General features: G+C 56.3%; 1 protein-coding gene across 6 annotated transcripts in view; it reads right to left on the bottom strand.

Moving 5' to 3' along the window:
• IQSEC1 (IQ motif and Sec7 domain ArfGEF 1) overlaps positions 1-16806 on the bottom strand; it is a 423845-nt gene extending 407039 nt beyond the window's left edge. For 2 of the 6 annotated variants that reach the window (XM_078442704.2, XM_078442705.2), the window contains exon 1: positions 16424-16800. In XM_078442704.2, the coding sequence (XP_078298830.1) occupies positions 16424-16695 (272 nt within the window). In that variant the 5' untranslated portion in view covers positions 16696-16800. Of the gene's footprint in view, positions 1-16423 lie in introns of all 6 variants that reach the window. The other 4 variants (XM_078442696.2, XM_078442702.2, XM_078442703.2 and 1 more) reach the window with 4 other exon arrangements.
• Between the last annotated feature and the right edge of the window lie 1056 nt (positions 16807-17862).

The following is a 17862-nucleotide window of genomic DNA, read 5'->3' as shown; positions in this document are numbered from 1 at the left end:
TGATCTTGCGGTCCGTGAGTTCTAGCCCCGCGTCGGGCTCTGTGCTGACAGCTCAGAGCCTGGAGCCTGCTTCATATTCTGTGTCTCCCTCTCTCTGACCCTCCCCTGTTCATGCTCTGTCTCTCCCTGTCTCAAAAATAAATAAACGTTTAAAAAAAAATTTTTTTTTAAAAATAAAAAAAAAAAATAAAAATAAAACTCAAATTGGCTTTTAAATCAAAGTAGTCTCTTCCCCTGCCTGTGGAAAACACCTGCTTTCCTATGTAAGGACACCTGGGGCACAGGGAAGGGATGGGGCTGGGAGCAGACAGTAAAAATGTACCCCCTTTCAGGCTTGCTTTTACCCCAACTCTTATAATGATTCTAATTAGTCTCAGAATCTTCTGGCACATAAGGCACCTCCAGAACAAGAGGCAGAGGCATTTTCCGATGGCTGTGCAGCAACCCTCCCCACCCCCACCCCGTCCACCTCCTCCCTCCCTCCCTTCCCCTCCCTCACACCAGCGGGCATCCCCCTGAGGGCTGACTCCAGCGTCACAGGCTGCAGGCTGGCACTTAGGAGCCTGGGTGAGTGCTGGTTAAGTGAATGAATAAATGAATAAATCAATGACTAATTCAACACACGTGGGAAGAAAAGAAGGCAGTGCGAGAAGGACAGTCCCAGACATGTGCTTGCCCACACATCTCGCAGCCTCTGCCTCTCCCTGGGTCTCCCTCTGTCCCTCTGTCTCTATTTCTAAACCCCGCCACAACCCATCAGGATCTGTCAGCCTGTCTGCCTCTCTCCCAGCAGGCAGCTGTGTTGCCCCTTCTCCTTCCAGAAGGTCTGTCCATCTGCCCACCTCCCCACTTTCCGAAAGGCCAGCCTCTTGCCCCTCTTCTTGGCCTGAGCAGCGGCCACCCAGCTAACCCATCGAGTCTTACCCTGAGAGAACCCTGCTGGCCCCAGCACTTCCCGTGGGTGCCACCATCCACCAGCGTCAGGGTCCACGGGCCTCAGCCAATCCTCTGCCTCTGTGACTCATACTGTATGAAGTAACTGGCCTTCATTCACTCAATAAGATTAAATTTAGCAACTACCCTAACACTAGGGTCCCTGGGGGACCCACCTCCATTCCGAATGACTCAAACTCTGAAGCCTCAGGCTCTCAAGCATCTTCAAATCACGGCTGTAAAACCACCCTCACTGTAACCTTAGGACTGATGAAGAGAGGCCAAAACCAAAGACACTAACACGGCCTTCCACACATGGTTTTAGTCTCTCATGTAAGAGCCTCGAGGTGGGCAGTCCAGGGTGTGTGCTGTGGTTCCCCCAAGTTATCAGGGGCCCAGGCTCCCTGCAACTCACTGCATCCCTGTGGGGCAGCCCTTGTCCTCACAACCCATAATGGCTGCCTATGCATCAGCCATCACATTCTTACTTTAGCCAACAGGAAGGAGCAAGGGGCCAAAGACCCACCCCTTCCTTTTAAAGACACTTCCTGGAAGCTGCACACCACACTTATGCTTTCCTCTTTTTGGCCAGAACAGAGTCACACGGCCATCTCTAAGTACCAGTGAGGCTAAGAAATGCAGTCTGTATTTCTGATTGTCCTCGTGGCCATATTAAAAAACAAAAAACAAAACACATGCACACACCCAACAGAAGTTTCCATGTTAAAGAACACAAGGGAAAGCAGACCCTGGAGGTAGCTGTCTGGCTCATACACACCATCCTCATGCAGTACAAAGATCACCCCTTTTATCACCTCCAAGACCCCTTGTACCGTTTCTCCCACAATTTCCCAAACAATAATGGCTGTGGGCTGTCACAGCCAGTGCTGGACTTCCTGGAACGACAGCGCCGTTCCCTATCATTGTGCCCCCTTTCCGGAGGAGGAAACTCACCCCAGCTGCTCAGGACAGAGCCAGCCTCCAAACCCAGACTTGCAAACACCCACCACCTCAGCGATTTTCATTCATCAAACTGCACTTGGCAAACGGGGCAGGCGAAGTGACAGTGTTCCATCCCAACCCCATGGCCCTTGACATCCCCCTGTGCGATCGAGACCACATCTAGGCCACTGCCTGAGACAGCGTCTCAACCGTGGAAAATAACCGAGGACCCAGCATGGGTCTCACTACAGCAGCACTGGCCTTTTTCAGACAGAAAGCCAAGCTCAGCCTGCAGCGTGAGAGGCACAGACCCCGGCCGGGGACTTTTCCATTGAACCCGGGAGCCCAGGCTGGCCACCAGCTCATACGTGGGGAAGGAAGTGGTTTGTTTCAATCAAATTAAAGCAAAGGAGAACCATTCGGGGAGAAAAATCGCAAGCTTCAGCTTCAGCTGTCACCTTGAGAAGAAAAAGAAAGTCAACCCTCCTGCCTAGAGGGACACAGGTAAAACCCAGGATGTGGGGTCCCTGAAGGGCAGTGTGGAAGGGCATGCTAAGACTATCTGGGGCTCCCCGTCCCTCCTAACACTCTCCCTCACCTCCCCAGCCCAGCAGACTTTCCAGCAGACTCTCCTCACAGACGCCTGCACAGGGGAGAGGCCACCTGCTTCCCTACCAGGCCGTGAGGCCACCTCCCTGTGCCCCCAGACCTGTCCCCCTCCCTGGCACACATCTGTATGCACAAGGTTCTGTAACCGCTTACTGGATTGGACCTCAAGTTCCAGTTCAGTAGAGAGATTAAAGACACTACCTTGTACAATAAAAACAGTCCTTGCAAAGAAGAGGGGCTGACATTCTGACATGATAAAAGCTGCCGTTCCCATCCCTCTGGTCTCCTCCAGCTGAGGCGGACAGGGCTTTTGGCATCTGGTGAAGGGGAATCTGGGAAGACTCGATGAATGAGCTCCCGCCATCTCACCCCCATGCCGCCCTGAGCTCCCGGGGGCCGGAGTCTGCATGTTTCTTAAACAAGAGGGCCGTACCCAACAGACGTTCCTGCTGAACCACTGTCCTCCAGATCTGTCCGTGTCCTCTCCTCCTGGGCCCCTGCTTTCAGGTTTCTGGGTAGACGAAAGTGACCACGCTTCTGGAGTCCTGTCCACGAGGGAGAAGGCTTTGCATGCCACATCCAGACCATGGCTAGCAGGACCACCCCTCTCTCCCGGAGGCCACAGAAACACAGAGGAGGCCAGCTCCCATCACTGCCACTGCCCCACCACAGGCAGAGCCCGAGAGCTTGGCCAGCGGTGGGCCTCGGGGCCACCAGACACAGAGCAGAAGGGAAGAGCACTGGTTTGGGAGTCACAGTTCATGGTGGGCCCTGCCCTTACTAGCTGTGCAACCGCAAGCAAGATGCTTCACTTCTCTGAGCCTCAGAGCCCCCCTCTGTAAAGTGGGGCCATGCAGATAAAGAGGGGATCAGCCAGCACATAGCAGGTGCTCAAGAAAGGCTTATTTCAACCGGTCTCACGGTGGAGGCCAGGAAAGTAGCTGCCTGGAGGAGGAAAGCAGTAGAAAGTCAGACACTAGACTTTTTAATGAGAGTCTGAACACACGTCCGCACAATAAACATAAGCCCACTGATAACACACACATCGCCAGTCCACCAAAATGACATTGAAGGATGAAATTAAATAATCAAGGGAAATAGAAGCTCCAACATTTTTGTCCTGTACCTCAAACGATGGTGGTTTTTGCCCCCAAGGATGTGCCCACTCCATTTTGGAGACCCTGGACATGTCCACATAACAATCGAGGATTTATCTAAAATATCCGATTTTAGGAGCGCCTGAGTGGCTCAGTCGGTTGAGCATCCGACTTCGGCTCAGGTCATGATCTCACGATTCGTGGGCTCGAGCCCCGTGTCGGGCTCTGTGCTGACAGCTCAGAGCCCGGAGCCTGCTTCCGATTCTGTGTCTCCTTCTCTGTCTTCCACTCCCCTGCTGGCACTGTGTCTCTGTCTCTCTCAAGAAATGAACAAACATCAAAAATATGTCTATACAAAAAAGAGAGCACTGATTCCGACGTATATGAAATTATGAAGAGTTCTGAGATGGGAGCCTGTCCTTAAAGGACACGTGGGGTTTCTGGAGGCAGCCGTGGAGGTGTGGGAAGGGCATTCCGGGCAGAGGGAGCAGCGTGGGCAAAGGCACCAAGGTGTGACAACAGCACAGGTGGGCGTGGGTGGCAGGTAGCCGCCTGGCCACCCCACCTGGGCAGGTTTCAGAGCAAGAGAGATCCCCGTGCCTGTGGCTAGGACAAACAGGATCGGGGGAGGGTACACGGCCCCTGCCTGCTCACTGAGTGGCAGCTCAGGCCTCAGTGCACTCTGGGGCATCCTCTCCCAGGAGCTAGTCCAGGACGTGTGTGACTGCCCTGCCCAGAGAGTCCCCTGAGGTCCCCAGCAAGACGGGAGCAAGTCTGTGGGAACCCCCGCCTGCCCCCGCAGGACGGCAGCCTCTCCAGGCAGGAGTGGTGCTCACACAAGGCACCAGTGGGGGGGGGGGGGGAGCAAGAGTGGGGGGAGATGGTGGGAGGAGAACGCCACGCTCTTAATTGCTGCAGTTATCCAAAACGCATTAGCGGCGATGATTTCCTCCAGACCCCCTTTCTCCTCCCTGGATGTTTTGGCTGCTTCGCCATATGGCGGGAGTTAAAAATACAGCTCAGAGGGAGGGGGGCCGCAGGCAAGCTACTAGGGAAACTTCTGACAGCCTTAGGTTGGGGAAGCGACAACACGGCAGGAGCACACCTGACACGGCAGATTAACAGGGCCGGCTGCGGACCCCTGCTCCTCCTCCCACTGAGACCAGCAGGAGGGGGCAGAAGTGACCGTCCAGGGCTCCCAAGGTCGAGTCACACAAAGCCTTGCGGCTCCCACCAGACTTTTTGGAACACCGGCTCTGGGAGCCCCGGGCCACCACGCGAGAAGCCCGACCCCCTGAGACCGCCGTGTTGGAGGAGCCACACGCACACCCTCCGGTCAGCAGTTCTGGCTGAGCCCAGCCTTCCAGACACGTCCACAAGTTCCCAGATACGAACATGAGGTCGTGCTGCACCCTCCAGACCAGCTCACCTGCTACGTGAATTCCACTGAGTAACTTCCATGGACAAAGAGAGCAGAAGAAGCTACCGATGAAGCCCGGCCCACCCCCCGACCTGCAGAATCTCAGGAGCATAATTTGTTACACAGCCACCGATGACCAGAGCTTTTGCAGCGAGTGGGAGAGTGAGTCATTCATTCATTCATTCGCTCATTCAACACATTCATTAAAACCCACCCTGAGGCAGGGCCCCTTACAGGAACACCAGAGACAAATCATTCTCCTCCTCCCCAAAGGAGCTTCTGGGCTGGATCATCAGCACCCACCCAGTTTGTCTGGGTCCATCCCATGTACCTGTCTCCCTGATAGGCAGCTCTCTCCCTGGGGGCCTGTCACTTCTGGCCTTTATGACCAACGCACTCTTGTGCAGTTCCCACCCCTGCCTTCATTCTCTCTGGGCAAGGAGATGTTCTGCCTCTCAAACAGGTTTTAGTATGCTTGGAAAAGCCATCTGCGTACTAAAACAACAAGGGTATTTAAATGTCGCACTAGAAAATACCTTTTACCAAAAAACAAAGTAGTAAGGGAGGGACAGGGGAAGAAAAGAAGAGATAAGACATACTGAGAATGAGTAACAAAGTTGCAGACATAAATCCGAACTTATTAAGGATTACTTGAAATATATGAAACACTCCGATCAAAAGGGAGAGAGCAGAAGAATGGATTAAAAACACATAATCCAACTATGTGCTAAGAGAGCCACTTTAGATTCAAAAACACTATAGTGCTGAATATAAAAGATGGAAAAAGGAGGGTGCCTGGGTGGCTCAGTCAGATAAGTATCTGACTCTTGGTTTCGGCTCAGGTCATGATTTCGCGGCTCATGGATTCGAGCCTGGGCATCAGGCTCTCTTTATGGACAGCGTGGAGCCTGATCGGGATTTCTCTCTCCCTCTATCGCTGCCCCTCCCTGGCTTGCTCTCTTTCCCTCTCTCAAAAAATAAATACACATTTTTCAAGCAGATGGAAAAATGGATATCATACAAATAGCCAAAGAGAGCAGATATCAAACACAGACTTTAAAACAAAATCTGTTATCACAGACAAAGAAGGACATTTTATAAGGACCAAAGGATCAATCCATCAGGAAGATACAACATTTACAAACATACATGCACCAAGCAACAAAGCCCCAAAGCACATAAAACAAAAACTGACAGAAATAAAGCGAGAAATAGACAGCTCCCCATGGACAGTTGGAGACATTAATGCCCCACTTTCAGTAATGGGTAGAACAACCAGGCAGAAGGTCAGCAAGGAAACAGCGGACTCGAACACTGGAAACCAACCAGACCTAGCAGACAGACACAGAACACCTCCCAACAGCAGGTGCGTACTTCCCTCAAGTGTACTTGGAACATTCTCCAGGGCAGATCCTATCTTAGCCCTCAAATTGAGTCTCAAACCGTTTAACAAGGTGGTCATCGTACAAAGTGTATTCTCTAAGCACAACAGGCTGAAATTTAAAGAGCCCCCTACCGATGTCTAGATGATAGCTCTCGGGGGAATGTGCTTGGCTCATCCTTGCTCAAACCACAACCTTCCCCGCCACCCTCGCCTCTCTGTGCCTCAGTTTCCCCACCTGTACGACAGTGGTACCTCCCAGAGCTGTAGTAAGTGTGTGTAATAAACAAGTCAGCTGTCACTACTATTACTCATTGTCGACGGAGGGTGGCAATGACAATCCCTCACATTCCATCTCGGGGTGAGGAGACATTCATTCATACAACGGGTTACGGCTTTCAGAATGCCTTCGCTTTTCCTGTTTCATCTTGTCCTCACTGCAGTCCTGCAGGATCACCCGCTAAATGGGAAAAAGTTGGTAGTGGTGAGGCCCCAGTATGGTGGCACAGTAGGCGCCAGGAAGGGGGCAGGTTGGCCTATGGGTGGGCATGGCGTGGGGGCTGATCAGCTACCTGGACACCCCTTGTGCGTGTGGAGTATCTTATGTACCTCAAAGTTTAGAGGTGCTGAACTGGGTGACAGTAAAGCCTCAAAGAAGTCTAGACAGAGTTGTGAGCCTATAATGGGCTGGGGAGGGTGGGGGCAGGCAGAGCATTCCAGATGCCTCTGCTTTTTGTGGGGAGGCCTCCATTCTGTTGAAATAACGTAAGTTTCCCCTTTCACTGCGGGTTACAGGTATGGCCACGGCCTCTCTTACAAAGGTTTGGGTTTGTGATTGGCTACATTAAATGTGCAGAAGTCAGACAGACAATAGAGAGATAAACGCCAAACCCCACTCACTGGATCCTAAATCCTGCGACTTTTCTCGAACATCAAATTTCTTCTCCGCCTAGGTAAGAGGGATCAGCAGTGACAAAAGCTGGCAAGGATGAGGGGCAATGTGCTTCACCCGTAATACAGATTTATCCTCACAGCCCCTCTCGGAGGGAGGTGATATTTTATAACCCCGTTTTACAAGTGAAAACACTGAGACCCAGAGAGGCTGAGTAACCGGCCAGAGGCAGTACAGCCAGATCATAGTGGAGGGGGTGGCCTGGTCCCACAGTGCCTGTCCTGCATATGAGCATGTACTATGTGTGTGCCCCGACCAGGAGCTATCTAGACCAGCCACCCTGGGGGAGCTGAGTGTCTCTGCATGGGCTGCTTCTCCAGAGGGGTGAGTGAGAGGGGCGGGCTGGAGGCAGGGTCCAGGGACGTCAGCCGGCCCCCACTCACTCCCCTGTCCAAGAGCACTGCAGGCAACAAAGACCTACATGCACTCTGCCATCTGGAGGCTTTTCTCCTGCTTAAGCAACACTCTCTCCTTCCCATCTGGACAGGTAGTTGTTGGGTGAGGGGAAAGGATGGGACTACGTTCCTTTTATCCACAACCCACGTGCTTCTGCTTAGCTCCACCAGCACCCCATGCCCCCAGTCCTGTAGCATCTCCTGAAGCCTCCTACTCGCTGGCCCCTGCTTCCGCCAGGGACAGGGGTCCCACCCACACCTGAGTCCAGTCCTGGCCCTCCTCTGGGAGGCACCCCCCAGGGACGCCTGTCTCCCAAAGTCCCTCTGGGACTCTCCAGCCCTGCTCGCCCTGCCCACTGCTGTGCGTCCCGTACCCCTTCTCTCCCTCGTTGTCCCCTTGCTCACTCTGGTCCAGATACACCTGTCTCTTCATTGCATCTTGGCCATGCCAGGCACCCTCCCCTCTGAGGGCAACCCCAAAAGGGACATCCAGTCGTCCCCCTGGATCCACTCTCCCCTGTTGGAGAAAACGAAGCCGAGGCTCAGAGAGGTTCATTTCACAGGCCCGGGGACAGGAAGAAGAGCTTGGTGCCCTGGCCAGGACCCTATCAGATTCTTACCCCCAAGTTGACCACTTGGACCACCGGCCCATTCACGTTCAGTTTCAGGCTGTCCAGAGACCCTTGCAACCTGTCCCTGAATAATCCACACTCATGCACTCGAGGATGTCTCTGCAAGGCTCCCTAGCAGCTGCCCCCTCCCCCGTACCTCTGGACACGGGCTGAGGACTTTCTGTGTGAGCCCTGAGACCATCCGGGCAGGCAGTGGGGTCTCATGCAGCACCGCATCTAAGCCTGCGACATCAGACACTTCACAGGCAGGTTGCAAATGACCTGCCGCGAGGCTCCTCCGGATCTGCCAATCCAGGACACCTTCCTCGGAAGCCCGCTTCCCTGTGGTTGAGGTGAGGGGGGCCAGGCCCAGGGGCCTTGACTCCCCAGAAGGCCTGACACTCTTCATGCAAGGGCAGCCTCAGAGCAAGCAGGCCCTTCAAATCAACAAGGGGAGGGAGCAGAGCCAGAAAAGGGGCACATATGTCCACCCTCCCGTACGACCAAGCATCCCAGTGTGTCCTGATGAATGAACACATGGAGAGAGGCCCGAGGCTGCTTCACGAAGAGCTCTCCAGCAGGCTAGCAAATGCCTGCATGTTCCGAGTGGGGAAGTGAAGCCAACTCAAGGCGGAATGCCCGGCACGGGCTGGGTGGCGCCTGACAGCTTAGAGAGACCCTTCCCCCGCACATGTGCACCTGCTGTCCATGACCACCCCGCCAGCGGCAGGCCTCCATCAAAATTTTGCCAAAAAGGGATTTGGGCTCCCGGCGGCGACATAAATTCTCCAAGGGGACCACAACAACGAGAGGCCAATTCTGACGCCCAGAGGGAAAAGCCATAGCCGTCCCCTGGGCGGGTGACCGTGCTGGAGTTAATTCTGGGTGGTCTGGGTGAACTGGCCATAGAGATCTGGAAACAGCTCCACACGTTTCACAAAACACTTACTCAGAGCAGCGAACGGCTTCGAAGGCACACAGTGTGGCTCCGTGAGCTGCATGAGCTCTGGCGGCAGACAGACCTGCGTGGGAACCCGGCCTCTGCCACTGGGTGATGGCGCACAACCTGCTTCAGAACTCCCTGAGCCTCAGTTTTCATATCTGCAAAATGGGATGTCAACAGCTCACGGCTGTCACAGGCTTGGTGCGTCAATGGAGACACAGAGGAACGGGCTCAGTTATTACCGCGGTTTGACTACAATCGGAGCATTCTAAGTTTAGGCGCAAAATAACCCAGGATTTCTGTCCTGCTGCTCTGTGAATCTCGCCTCCTCCCAGAAGGAAAGGCAAGCATTTCACACGCAGGGCTCAGACACGGCACGCACAGCTTGGCAGGGGGGAGCCGGTCTTGTTCACCAGCCCACCCCCACTACCCAGCTGAAATCTAGGCCCTAAGCAGGTGCCCCGGGGCTGGTCCCTGCCTGTCTGGACCTCACCTGGCCCAGCTGTTCCCACTCACAGGCCTGGCATGGCCATATAGCACCTCCCACCCTCCAAACCTGCCAGGTGCCTCTCGCCTCCCCTTTTACATGTGCTGTGTCCCTGGCTTGATATCCTCCTCCTCCTCCTCTTTCTAGCTCAAATGTCACCTCCTCCAGGAAGCCTCTGTTGATGCCCGAGGGCGGCCATCTGCTTCCGGCTCTAGGGCGCCACACCACTAGACCCCACTTCCTACCCGGCCCGATATCTCCGCAACCTTCTTTACAGGCTTATGTCCCTGTTCAAGGGTGTCCAAGTAGAGGCAGTGGGGGCGCTGCCCGGATCAAGGACAAGAATCGGGCTCAGGCGCCCAAGTGTTCGACAGTTCGTGAATGAAAGGACATGCAGACTGCAAAGCACGTGTGCACTGTTCAGCCTGTTCCTGGTATACAACAGGCGCTCAATAAATGTTCGTTCTCCAACAGCGTGGTTCCGAATATCCTCAAGAATGGACAGGCATGTAATACAGCGAAGAGTACAACAAACTACGATTGCGGAAGCTGAGAGGGTGTTCTGCCTTGTACGGTCCTTTCCATTTCTCTGCATATTTGAAAATTTTCGTAATAAAACGTTAGGGAAAACAACCCTCAAAAGCAATCTCAGTATGCTAGCTGTTCTTGCCCCTGGAGCTACCAGCTATCAGCTGACTCTGATCTTACCAAACAGAAGCAGCCCTCCCCCACTTTACATGGGAGAGGAAGGAGATACTCAGCCTCAGGAGGCCAAGGGCAACGCTTTGCCTTACTTGGAAAGCCCGCGCTGCTGGGAGGTGGCTGAGGCAGGACGGGGTTCCTGCACACTGGCTACTGGAGCAGGGCTTAACTGCTCAGGTGTTGGTCACTGGGCGGCCTAGAGGGTCCTGAGAGCAAGGCCAGGGCAGCTGGGGTTGGGGACACATTGGAAAAACTCAAGGCTGCAGCTCCTCACCTTTTAAAACAGAAGCACTCGGCATTTACAATAACTGGTCTGGCATATCCTCCTGGAAATATAAACCCTACGGAGGCTCAGGATTCAGACTCCAAAGGCCACTCACTGATGTTGCCACTCAGCAAAGTCTGGTTCACAGCCGGGCCCGTGTCAGCCACGGCCTGGCCTGGGTCTGCACCGGGTGGGGAGTGGCAAGGTCGAGGCCCAAGTTACTTCCAGGCCACGAGTGTGACCCTGGACCGCCTCTCGGCCTCATCCGCCGCTTCTGTTCTGCTTCAATTAGGTCAGTGCACTTTCCCCACCCCAGTTCTTGCTGAACACCCAGCTTGTCTGTGTTTGTTTGTTTGTTTGTTTTTTCTGCTGCTCTGTGGCAATTATTCAGATGACACTTACCCTGACAAGCTCAGAATGGTGCCCTTCCCAAGTTAGGCAAAGCGTCGCTCTTTCTTACACAAACAGCGAGCAAAGAACAAAAACCACGATCAGCTGTCAAAACACTGTCACAGACAAAACAGCTGACTAGTAGCCACCCAGCTGACAAAAAATGCTGATGCCCCCAAGTTCCCGATGCTCACCCCCCCCCCCCACCACGGCACAGCCCCGAGATCTCTACAGGCTCCGGGAGGCCTGAACCCAGAGAGCCGAGGGGGAAACAGACATGGGAACGAGAACATGCACGGTACTGCTCCCTGTTTTTTCCCAAGCCTAGCCAGATAAAGAAGCTTTTCACGATTTATTTTCCAGGTTGTAAAATAATAATTTGCTTAGCTTGTCAGACAGCTGGGGGAGAACTTCAGAGAAACACTCTTCCTCATCTTTCTGCGGATTCTACCATCTGCTGGAAAAATAAGAGCGCCTCACCCCGCGCCCTCAGAGCTGAATGCATTTTGCCCAACCAGGACAAGCTTCTCTGAGCATGTTCTAGCTCGTTCTGGCCGGGGGACATCCTCCCCGGCACTGGGTACTCGGCTTTATCTTGGCCGGGAGAACAAGAACATTCTTTCACGAAGCCGTGAACACAGTATCTCCCTCTGCCACCTTCTCCGCCGCCCTCTCAGATCAGGAAAACCCTTGAGGCCTCTCTCAGCCCGTACGCAGTTCCCACTCTCTGCTAAGAGGGGGGAAAGGAGACAGGGACAGAAGGTTCTCGGGGCTTCAGACCCTGAAGCTCAGGTCTGGTACTTCCAGCTACCCTGAAGAACAGAACGGCATGCTTTCAGAGGCGTCTTGCCAGGACCCTCCCGAGTACAGCTTCTTGCGTCAGTGACTTCTTGCCTGCCACCCCCTCTCTCCGCTGGCCACCCTTAAGCTTCCCTCTGAACTGCTACACCACCATCACCACGAATGTCACCACAGACCCGGGGAGAGCGCTCGTTTGGTAAGTCAACAGAGACTGAATGCCACTGGAAGCCTCCCCCAGAGTGAGTCACCAACTCAGAGCTTCAGCAAAACGTCCTCTTGGAGTGATGTGACAGCTCTTGAGGGCCGGAGGGGACGGGAAAGCGAGGGAGGCCGCTTCACAGGGCCCTCTCTCCAACCTCTGCAGGCTGGTGTTTACTTCTGCCGGGAGACTCTGGAAGATCGGAGGCTGGGAGGGGTCACCACGCTCAACCCTTGCCCCACTCACTGCCACCTCGGGTGATGCTGAGGCCCGGACTCGGTGATGGGATCCCACACGGCAGGACAAAAGCCACGTATGCTGGGCTTCCTCTGGCACTGGAGGCTGGGAGTCACGCAGGATCCCGGCAGGGGGAGGGTCGCCTGATCATTCTGCAGCAGGGAGGGCTGTTGGGGGGTGGGTGAGAGCAGGGGGCTAGAGCCAGGCCACCTGAGCCCCAATCCCGGCTCCGTTACTAGGGGGTGGGAGAACCTGAGTAAGTCACATGACCTCTGAGCTTCAGTCTCCGCATCCATAAAATGGGAGCAGCAGCCGTTCCTGCCTCGTGGTAGCGCTGTGCCCATGCAGCGCACTGACACATGCACATGCCCGCAGCAGTGCGGGGCACATGGGAGGCCTTCAGTGCATGTAGCCATAATGCACTCATCCCTGCTGACCAGAGATCTGGCTCCGTGTCAGTGGGGCCGGCTCAAGTTCAAGCTGACTTTGGAAAGGAAAACACAGCAGTTCTAATCAATCCTGCCTACCTTCATCCACTCAACAGGTATCTATTGAGTGTCTATTATGTACCCCAATCTCTAGTGGGAGGGAACAGTCCTAGAAACATCATGAGAACGTAGCCCGCTAAACACTGGATATGAATTCTGATGTCAGAAAAAAGTCAACTAAATAATCCAACAGAAACAAAGTTATCCTCTTTTTTTCCTGTTATCTTCCTGTTGTCCCCAAACTTGAGAAACTCACGATGGTATCTTCCAGCAGAGGACTTCCGAGGAAGGGTTTCAAGTTTGGGGTTTGAGAGTATCTACCATGCTCGGGGGAGGTGGTACGAGATCACTGTTGTCCCAGGATGAGCCTTTTCAGTGGTCTCTCCCCTGCATCTATCTGTTCTCCCTTCTGGATACGCAGGTGCAGCCTGTCCACGTGGTGGCGGGGGCCAAAGGGCTCCTGACTCCAGCCAGAGCAGCTGGTGGCTGCTGAAGAAATGGGTAGCCAGGCGTGCCTTAGCCTGACACGCTCTGTGCACCCTTGCCTACAAGGACCCCTGTCTGCAGGCAGGAGGGCCTGGGAGCCGGCACGGGCAGTGCCCACTGGTGGGTGCACCAGCACTGGGAGAAGGTGGAGCCAAGTGCCCCAGCAGGAAGTCATCCCGATGCCGTGGTCTTGCACTGCCCGTCGCCTCGGGAAGCTCACGCGCAGGTGTTCCCTGCTCCATCCCAGGTGGCCAACCCCAAGTTGCCCTCGAGTTCTGGACAGCCATTCTAGCTCCACACCCCCTGCACCGGGCCCCAGGGGGTCTCAGGCAGGTTGTCAGGAAGTTCACTCACCTCCTGCCAGGGCATCATGGGCCCCAAAGAACGGAGAAACCGATGGATGAAGGAAGAATCTGAAATGCATTAGGCACCTACTGTATACCAGTTTCCTCCATGCCCATTATCCTCCCTTAACCCTCAGAAAAAGTATGGGAGGCAGCTGTGATCGTCCCTGCTTTGTGTGCATTAAAAACAAAAAAAAAAAAAAAAACAAAAAACAAAAAAACCCTGAGGCTAAATGAGGAGGCATGACTTGTCCCATGGTCACTGGCTGAGAGCCGGCCATCGGTCCCAAGTCTGCATGTGTCCCCTTCTCCTCTTCCTCTGTTCTCTGCCCTTGCCTTTGTGTCTCCAAGCACATCACTAACAGTTCTTCACACAGTAGACACTTCATAAAAGTTGGCTGCTCTCAAGGGGGTTGGTGAAACCATGCTCCTCAGGCATAGATCATTTTGCTACATAGATGGACAGTGGGTGGGCACGTCAAAACCAGGTGTGGAAAAGCAGCCCTCAGCTCACTCCCCCTACACGGTCCAGTGACCCAGAATCCCAAGGGTGCGAGAAGGCACGTATGATACCACGGCCCCCCAAGAGCCTCCTATGAAGGGAGGGAGGCGGCCTCCCAAAAGGCTGGGACATGCAGTGGATGCTAGAAATGGGCCGGCGCGCTCCATCTCGAGGGACCAAACTGTTCTGTTAATATGCTGGTGCCACACAGTCTCGTTTGTCACGGTGCGTTCTGGGGGCCAGCAGCATCTACAGCTTCTGGGAGCTTGTGTGCCTGCCCTGGGCCTACTGGTCAGAATCTGGATTTTAGCAGGATCCCCAGGCACTTGGTGTGCACATTCAAGTTGACTTAGAACTTGACTGGTTGCGGTTCCTCTGAAAGGGGATGCCATCACAGGCTCTGGCTGTATCTCAGTGGAGGGAAGCCAGTGTGACAGAGCTGGGGACTTGTGAAATAAACCCCACACCCACATCCCCAGCTCCCCCCTCCAAGGCCACCGCCCAGATGCAACGCTGGGGATTCCCCACAGCAAGCAGGACTCACAGTCTCCATCCTCCCTCTTGGTCACCAGAGGTGACTTTGAAGAGAAGAAAGGAATGCATTCCCCAGGACGGTGCTGGGAGGCATTTGCCAACAGCGTGTGTCACTGTTGCCTGTGAAAGTGGACCGTGCGTCCCTGCCCTTGTGTGTCGCCTCCCTGAGCTGCTGAGGACCTCCCCTGGGCCATCCCCAGCTTTTCTTTCAGTCCCTGCATGAGGGCGCGGGGCTCCGTCTCCTGCAATAGCACCAAGTAATCCACAGCCACTGTGGGAGGGACTGAGTGACCCCTGAGTGACACCAGAGAGCCAGGGGTGGGGCGCACGGAGGGAGCAGGGTCTCTGCTTTCTCTCGCTGACACCAGCTAGGAGCTATCCACAGGCCTCGCGAAACCTTCCCAGGATAAAGAGAAAGCAGGAGTTTGCTAGTGGGCCTGCCACCCCAGAGCCATGAGGCTGACCCACGCCCTGACCTCACCCTCACAACCCTCCTTCTTCAGAGCCCACAAGAGCCCAGAAGCACTGCCCAGAACCGGTGCAGGAAGCAGGGTGACAGGCAGGGGTCCTCTGTCCCACCACCACAGCCTGGCACAGCTGCTCCTGGTGGGGGAGATACCAGGTCTGAGATGGCTGTACCTGGACTCTGGGAATCAGGAGCCCCTTCCCCACCACCCCCAGCAGGATTTGGGAGTCAGGGTCAACTCCTCCCCCATCATCCCTGCCTACCCCCAGCCTCCCAGGAAACCTTTCCTGAAGCTGCTGATCACCATCCTCCTTCCTCCCTCCGTCCCCCCCCCCCCCCAACAGTGTTTTTCTCCTCTGCCCGGGGTCCAAACCATGGAGTGTGGCCAGGTGGTCCCAAAGACAGAAGGACGGAGAGGGCAGACAGGCTCACAGCACCCCGGAATCCAACCCTGGAGTCACCTGAAGCCCCCGTGCCCCCTGTCTCTCCCCAGAAAGGCACCCGGACTTCTGCGGAGAGGAGCCCCGCACCCGACTTGGGCAACCCTGGAAAGCGAACGGGCTGCTGCACGCAAGCTGCGAGCTCACCCCAGGACGCCTGGGGCCAGCGCGGCCGGGCAATCCCGCCCCCATTCTGTCCCCCACTTAATCCTTGGTCCGAAATAGCCAGGGGTAATCCCAGGGTGAGGCGGGCGGGGTATAACCACCGGGCGGCGAAGGAGGAGACGGAGGCGTCCAGAGGGAAGAGGCTCGCTCATCTCCGGCTAGAGGGAGTATAAGGTCCCTCCCGGAGGGACAGTGACCCGCGAGTGACCCAGGCCCGCTCGGGGGCGGGATCTGCGCCTCCCGCACCCCCTTCCCACTGGGTCTCGGGCTCTCCGGGTCAGGAGTTCTGGCCCCACTACCCAGAGCTCCAGTTCTGCGCGCGGACAGCAAGCACCCCGTAGCGAGGCCGATCCCGCCACCGAGCCTCGGGGGTCGCTGGAGCCCGAGTCCGGAGCCGTCCGTCTTCGGAGAGCGGGCCGGTGGAAGCGCCAGGCAGCGCCCCAGAACCTCTTTCCCAGGGAACCCGGTCCCCGCCCGAGCTCCAGCCCCGGGTCGGGGGTCCCCCCGCGCGCCCTCTGGACGGGCTTCTCCCCGCCTCCGCCCAACTCCCCGCCCAGCCCCGAGGGGAGCGGGCCCCCCTCCCCAAGAAGTTCGCGCACCCTCGACACGCCCGCCGCCCCCGGTGCCTGCTTACTTGTCGCGGCGGCAGCCGAGCTCCGGGATGACGCCGAGCGGCTGCGGGCCGGCGCCGGGGCTGGGGTCCGGGCGGCGGGCGCACGCGGCCAGGTGTCGCCGGTGCCGCTCCAGCAGGCCGGCGTTCTCGCGGCTCAGCCGCGCCACTTGGCGCTCCAGCTCCTCGATGCGCCGCCGCCGGCGCGCCAGCAGCTCCTGCTGCGCCGCGACGATCCGGGTCAGCTCCTGCAGGTACTCGGCCGCCTTGCCGGGGGGCTCGGCGGCGCTGGCCATGGCCCCCGCCCGGCGGCCGGCAGCGCCTCAGGCCAGCGGGCGGCGGGGCGGCGGCGGCGGCGGCGGCGGCGGGGCGGCCATGGCTGCGCGGCGGGGAGGGCGGCTCGGCGCGGCGCGGCGCGGCGCGGGGCTCGGCCCGGGGGGCGCGGCGGCGCGGGGCTGGCGCGGCCCCGCCTCGGCTCCCGCCTCCGCCGGCGCCCGCCCCCGGCGCTTCCGCGCCTCGCGCTCCCCGCGCCGCCGCGCTCCGCCGCCGCCCGATGCCCCACGGACGCGCCGGGGCGGGCAGGGCGCGGAGCTGCGGCCGCCGCGGGCAAGCGAGGAGTTTTGCAAAGTGCCGGCTGCGACGCGAGGGGGAGAGGGAGCCGGAGCGGACGGCGCGGGAGGAGGCGGGAGGGAGGGAGGGAGGGAGGGCGCCGCCTGCCGGGCCCCGCGCCCCGCGCCCCGCGCCCCGCGCCCCGCGCCCCGCGCCCCGCGCCCCGCGCCCCGCGCGAAACACTACCGCCTCATCACCCGCCCCCTCCCAGCCGCTCTGATGTATACATTTAATTTAAAAAGAAATTCGGCAAAATATATCTTCATATTGCCATCAGCAAACGATTTTCGGGGTGAGTAGAAAAATAGTTAATAAATTCAGAAGAACTTTGAATTTTTAAAAACATCGATCTCCTAAGCGCCGGGTTTGTTTGGTTGCAGACCTCTACAAGTTTCCTAGACCATCCATTCTGCGTTCTAACGGGTTGGTGGCCCTGATGCCTCCAAGATGTCAACGTGGACGAGCCACCAAGATTCAGGCATGGTCATTCCAAAGGCACCTCGAGTTCTGGGAGCCCATGGGACTGTAGGGCAAACACCCACCCAGACACTGGCGTTGAGACCTTGGGCAACTTGTTTTGCCTCCCAGCTGCTGTTTCCTCAGCACTGTTTTCTAGTTCTTTACTTTTTGTAATCTTTATTATTTTCATACTCCAGATTTCCTTGGAGCTAAACCTATTTTTCGATCTTTTTGGCTTGAGGAGTTAGGTTCTTTCCATTGTTGTTTTGCAGCAAATGCCTTTAAGGCTATACATTTACCTCTGGGTGAAGCTTTAGCTACATCTCATAAGTCTCTAAAACTCTGTTATAATGTACATTTGATGGTTTTTTTTCTTTGTTAAGGGTCGCACTGCA

Source organism: Panthera onca, chromosome A2 (assembly GCF_046562875.1).
Source record: "Panthera onca isolate mPanOnc1 chromosome A2, mPanOnc1 haplotype 2, whole genome shotgun sequence".
Taxonomy (NCBI): Eukaryota; Metazoa; Chordata; class Mammalia; order Carnivora; family Felidae; genus Panthera; species Panthera onca.
Note: the sequence above shows the minus strand (reverse complement) of the source record. Positions and strands in the feature narration are given on the sequence as shown.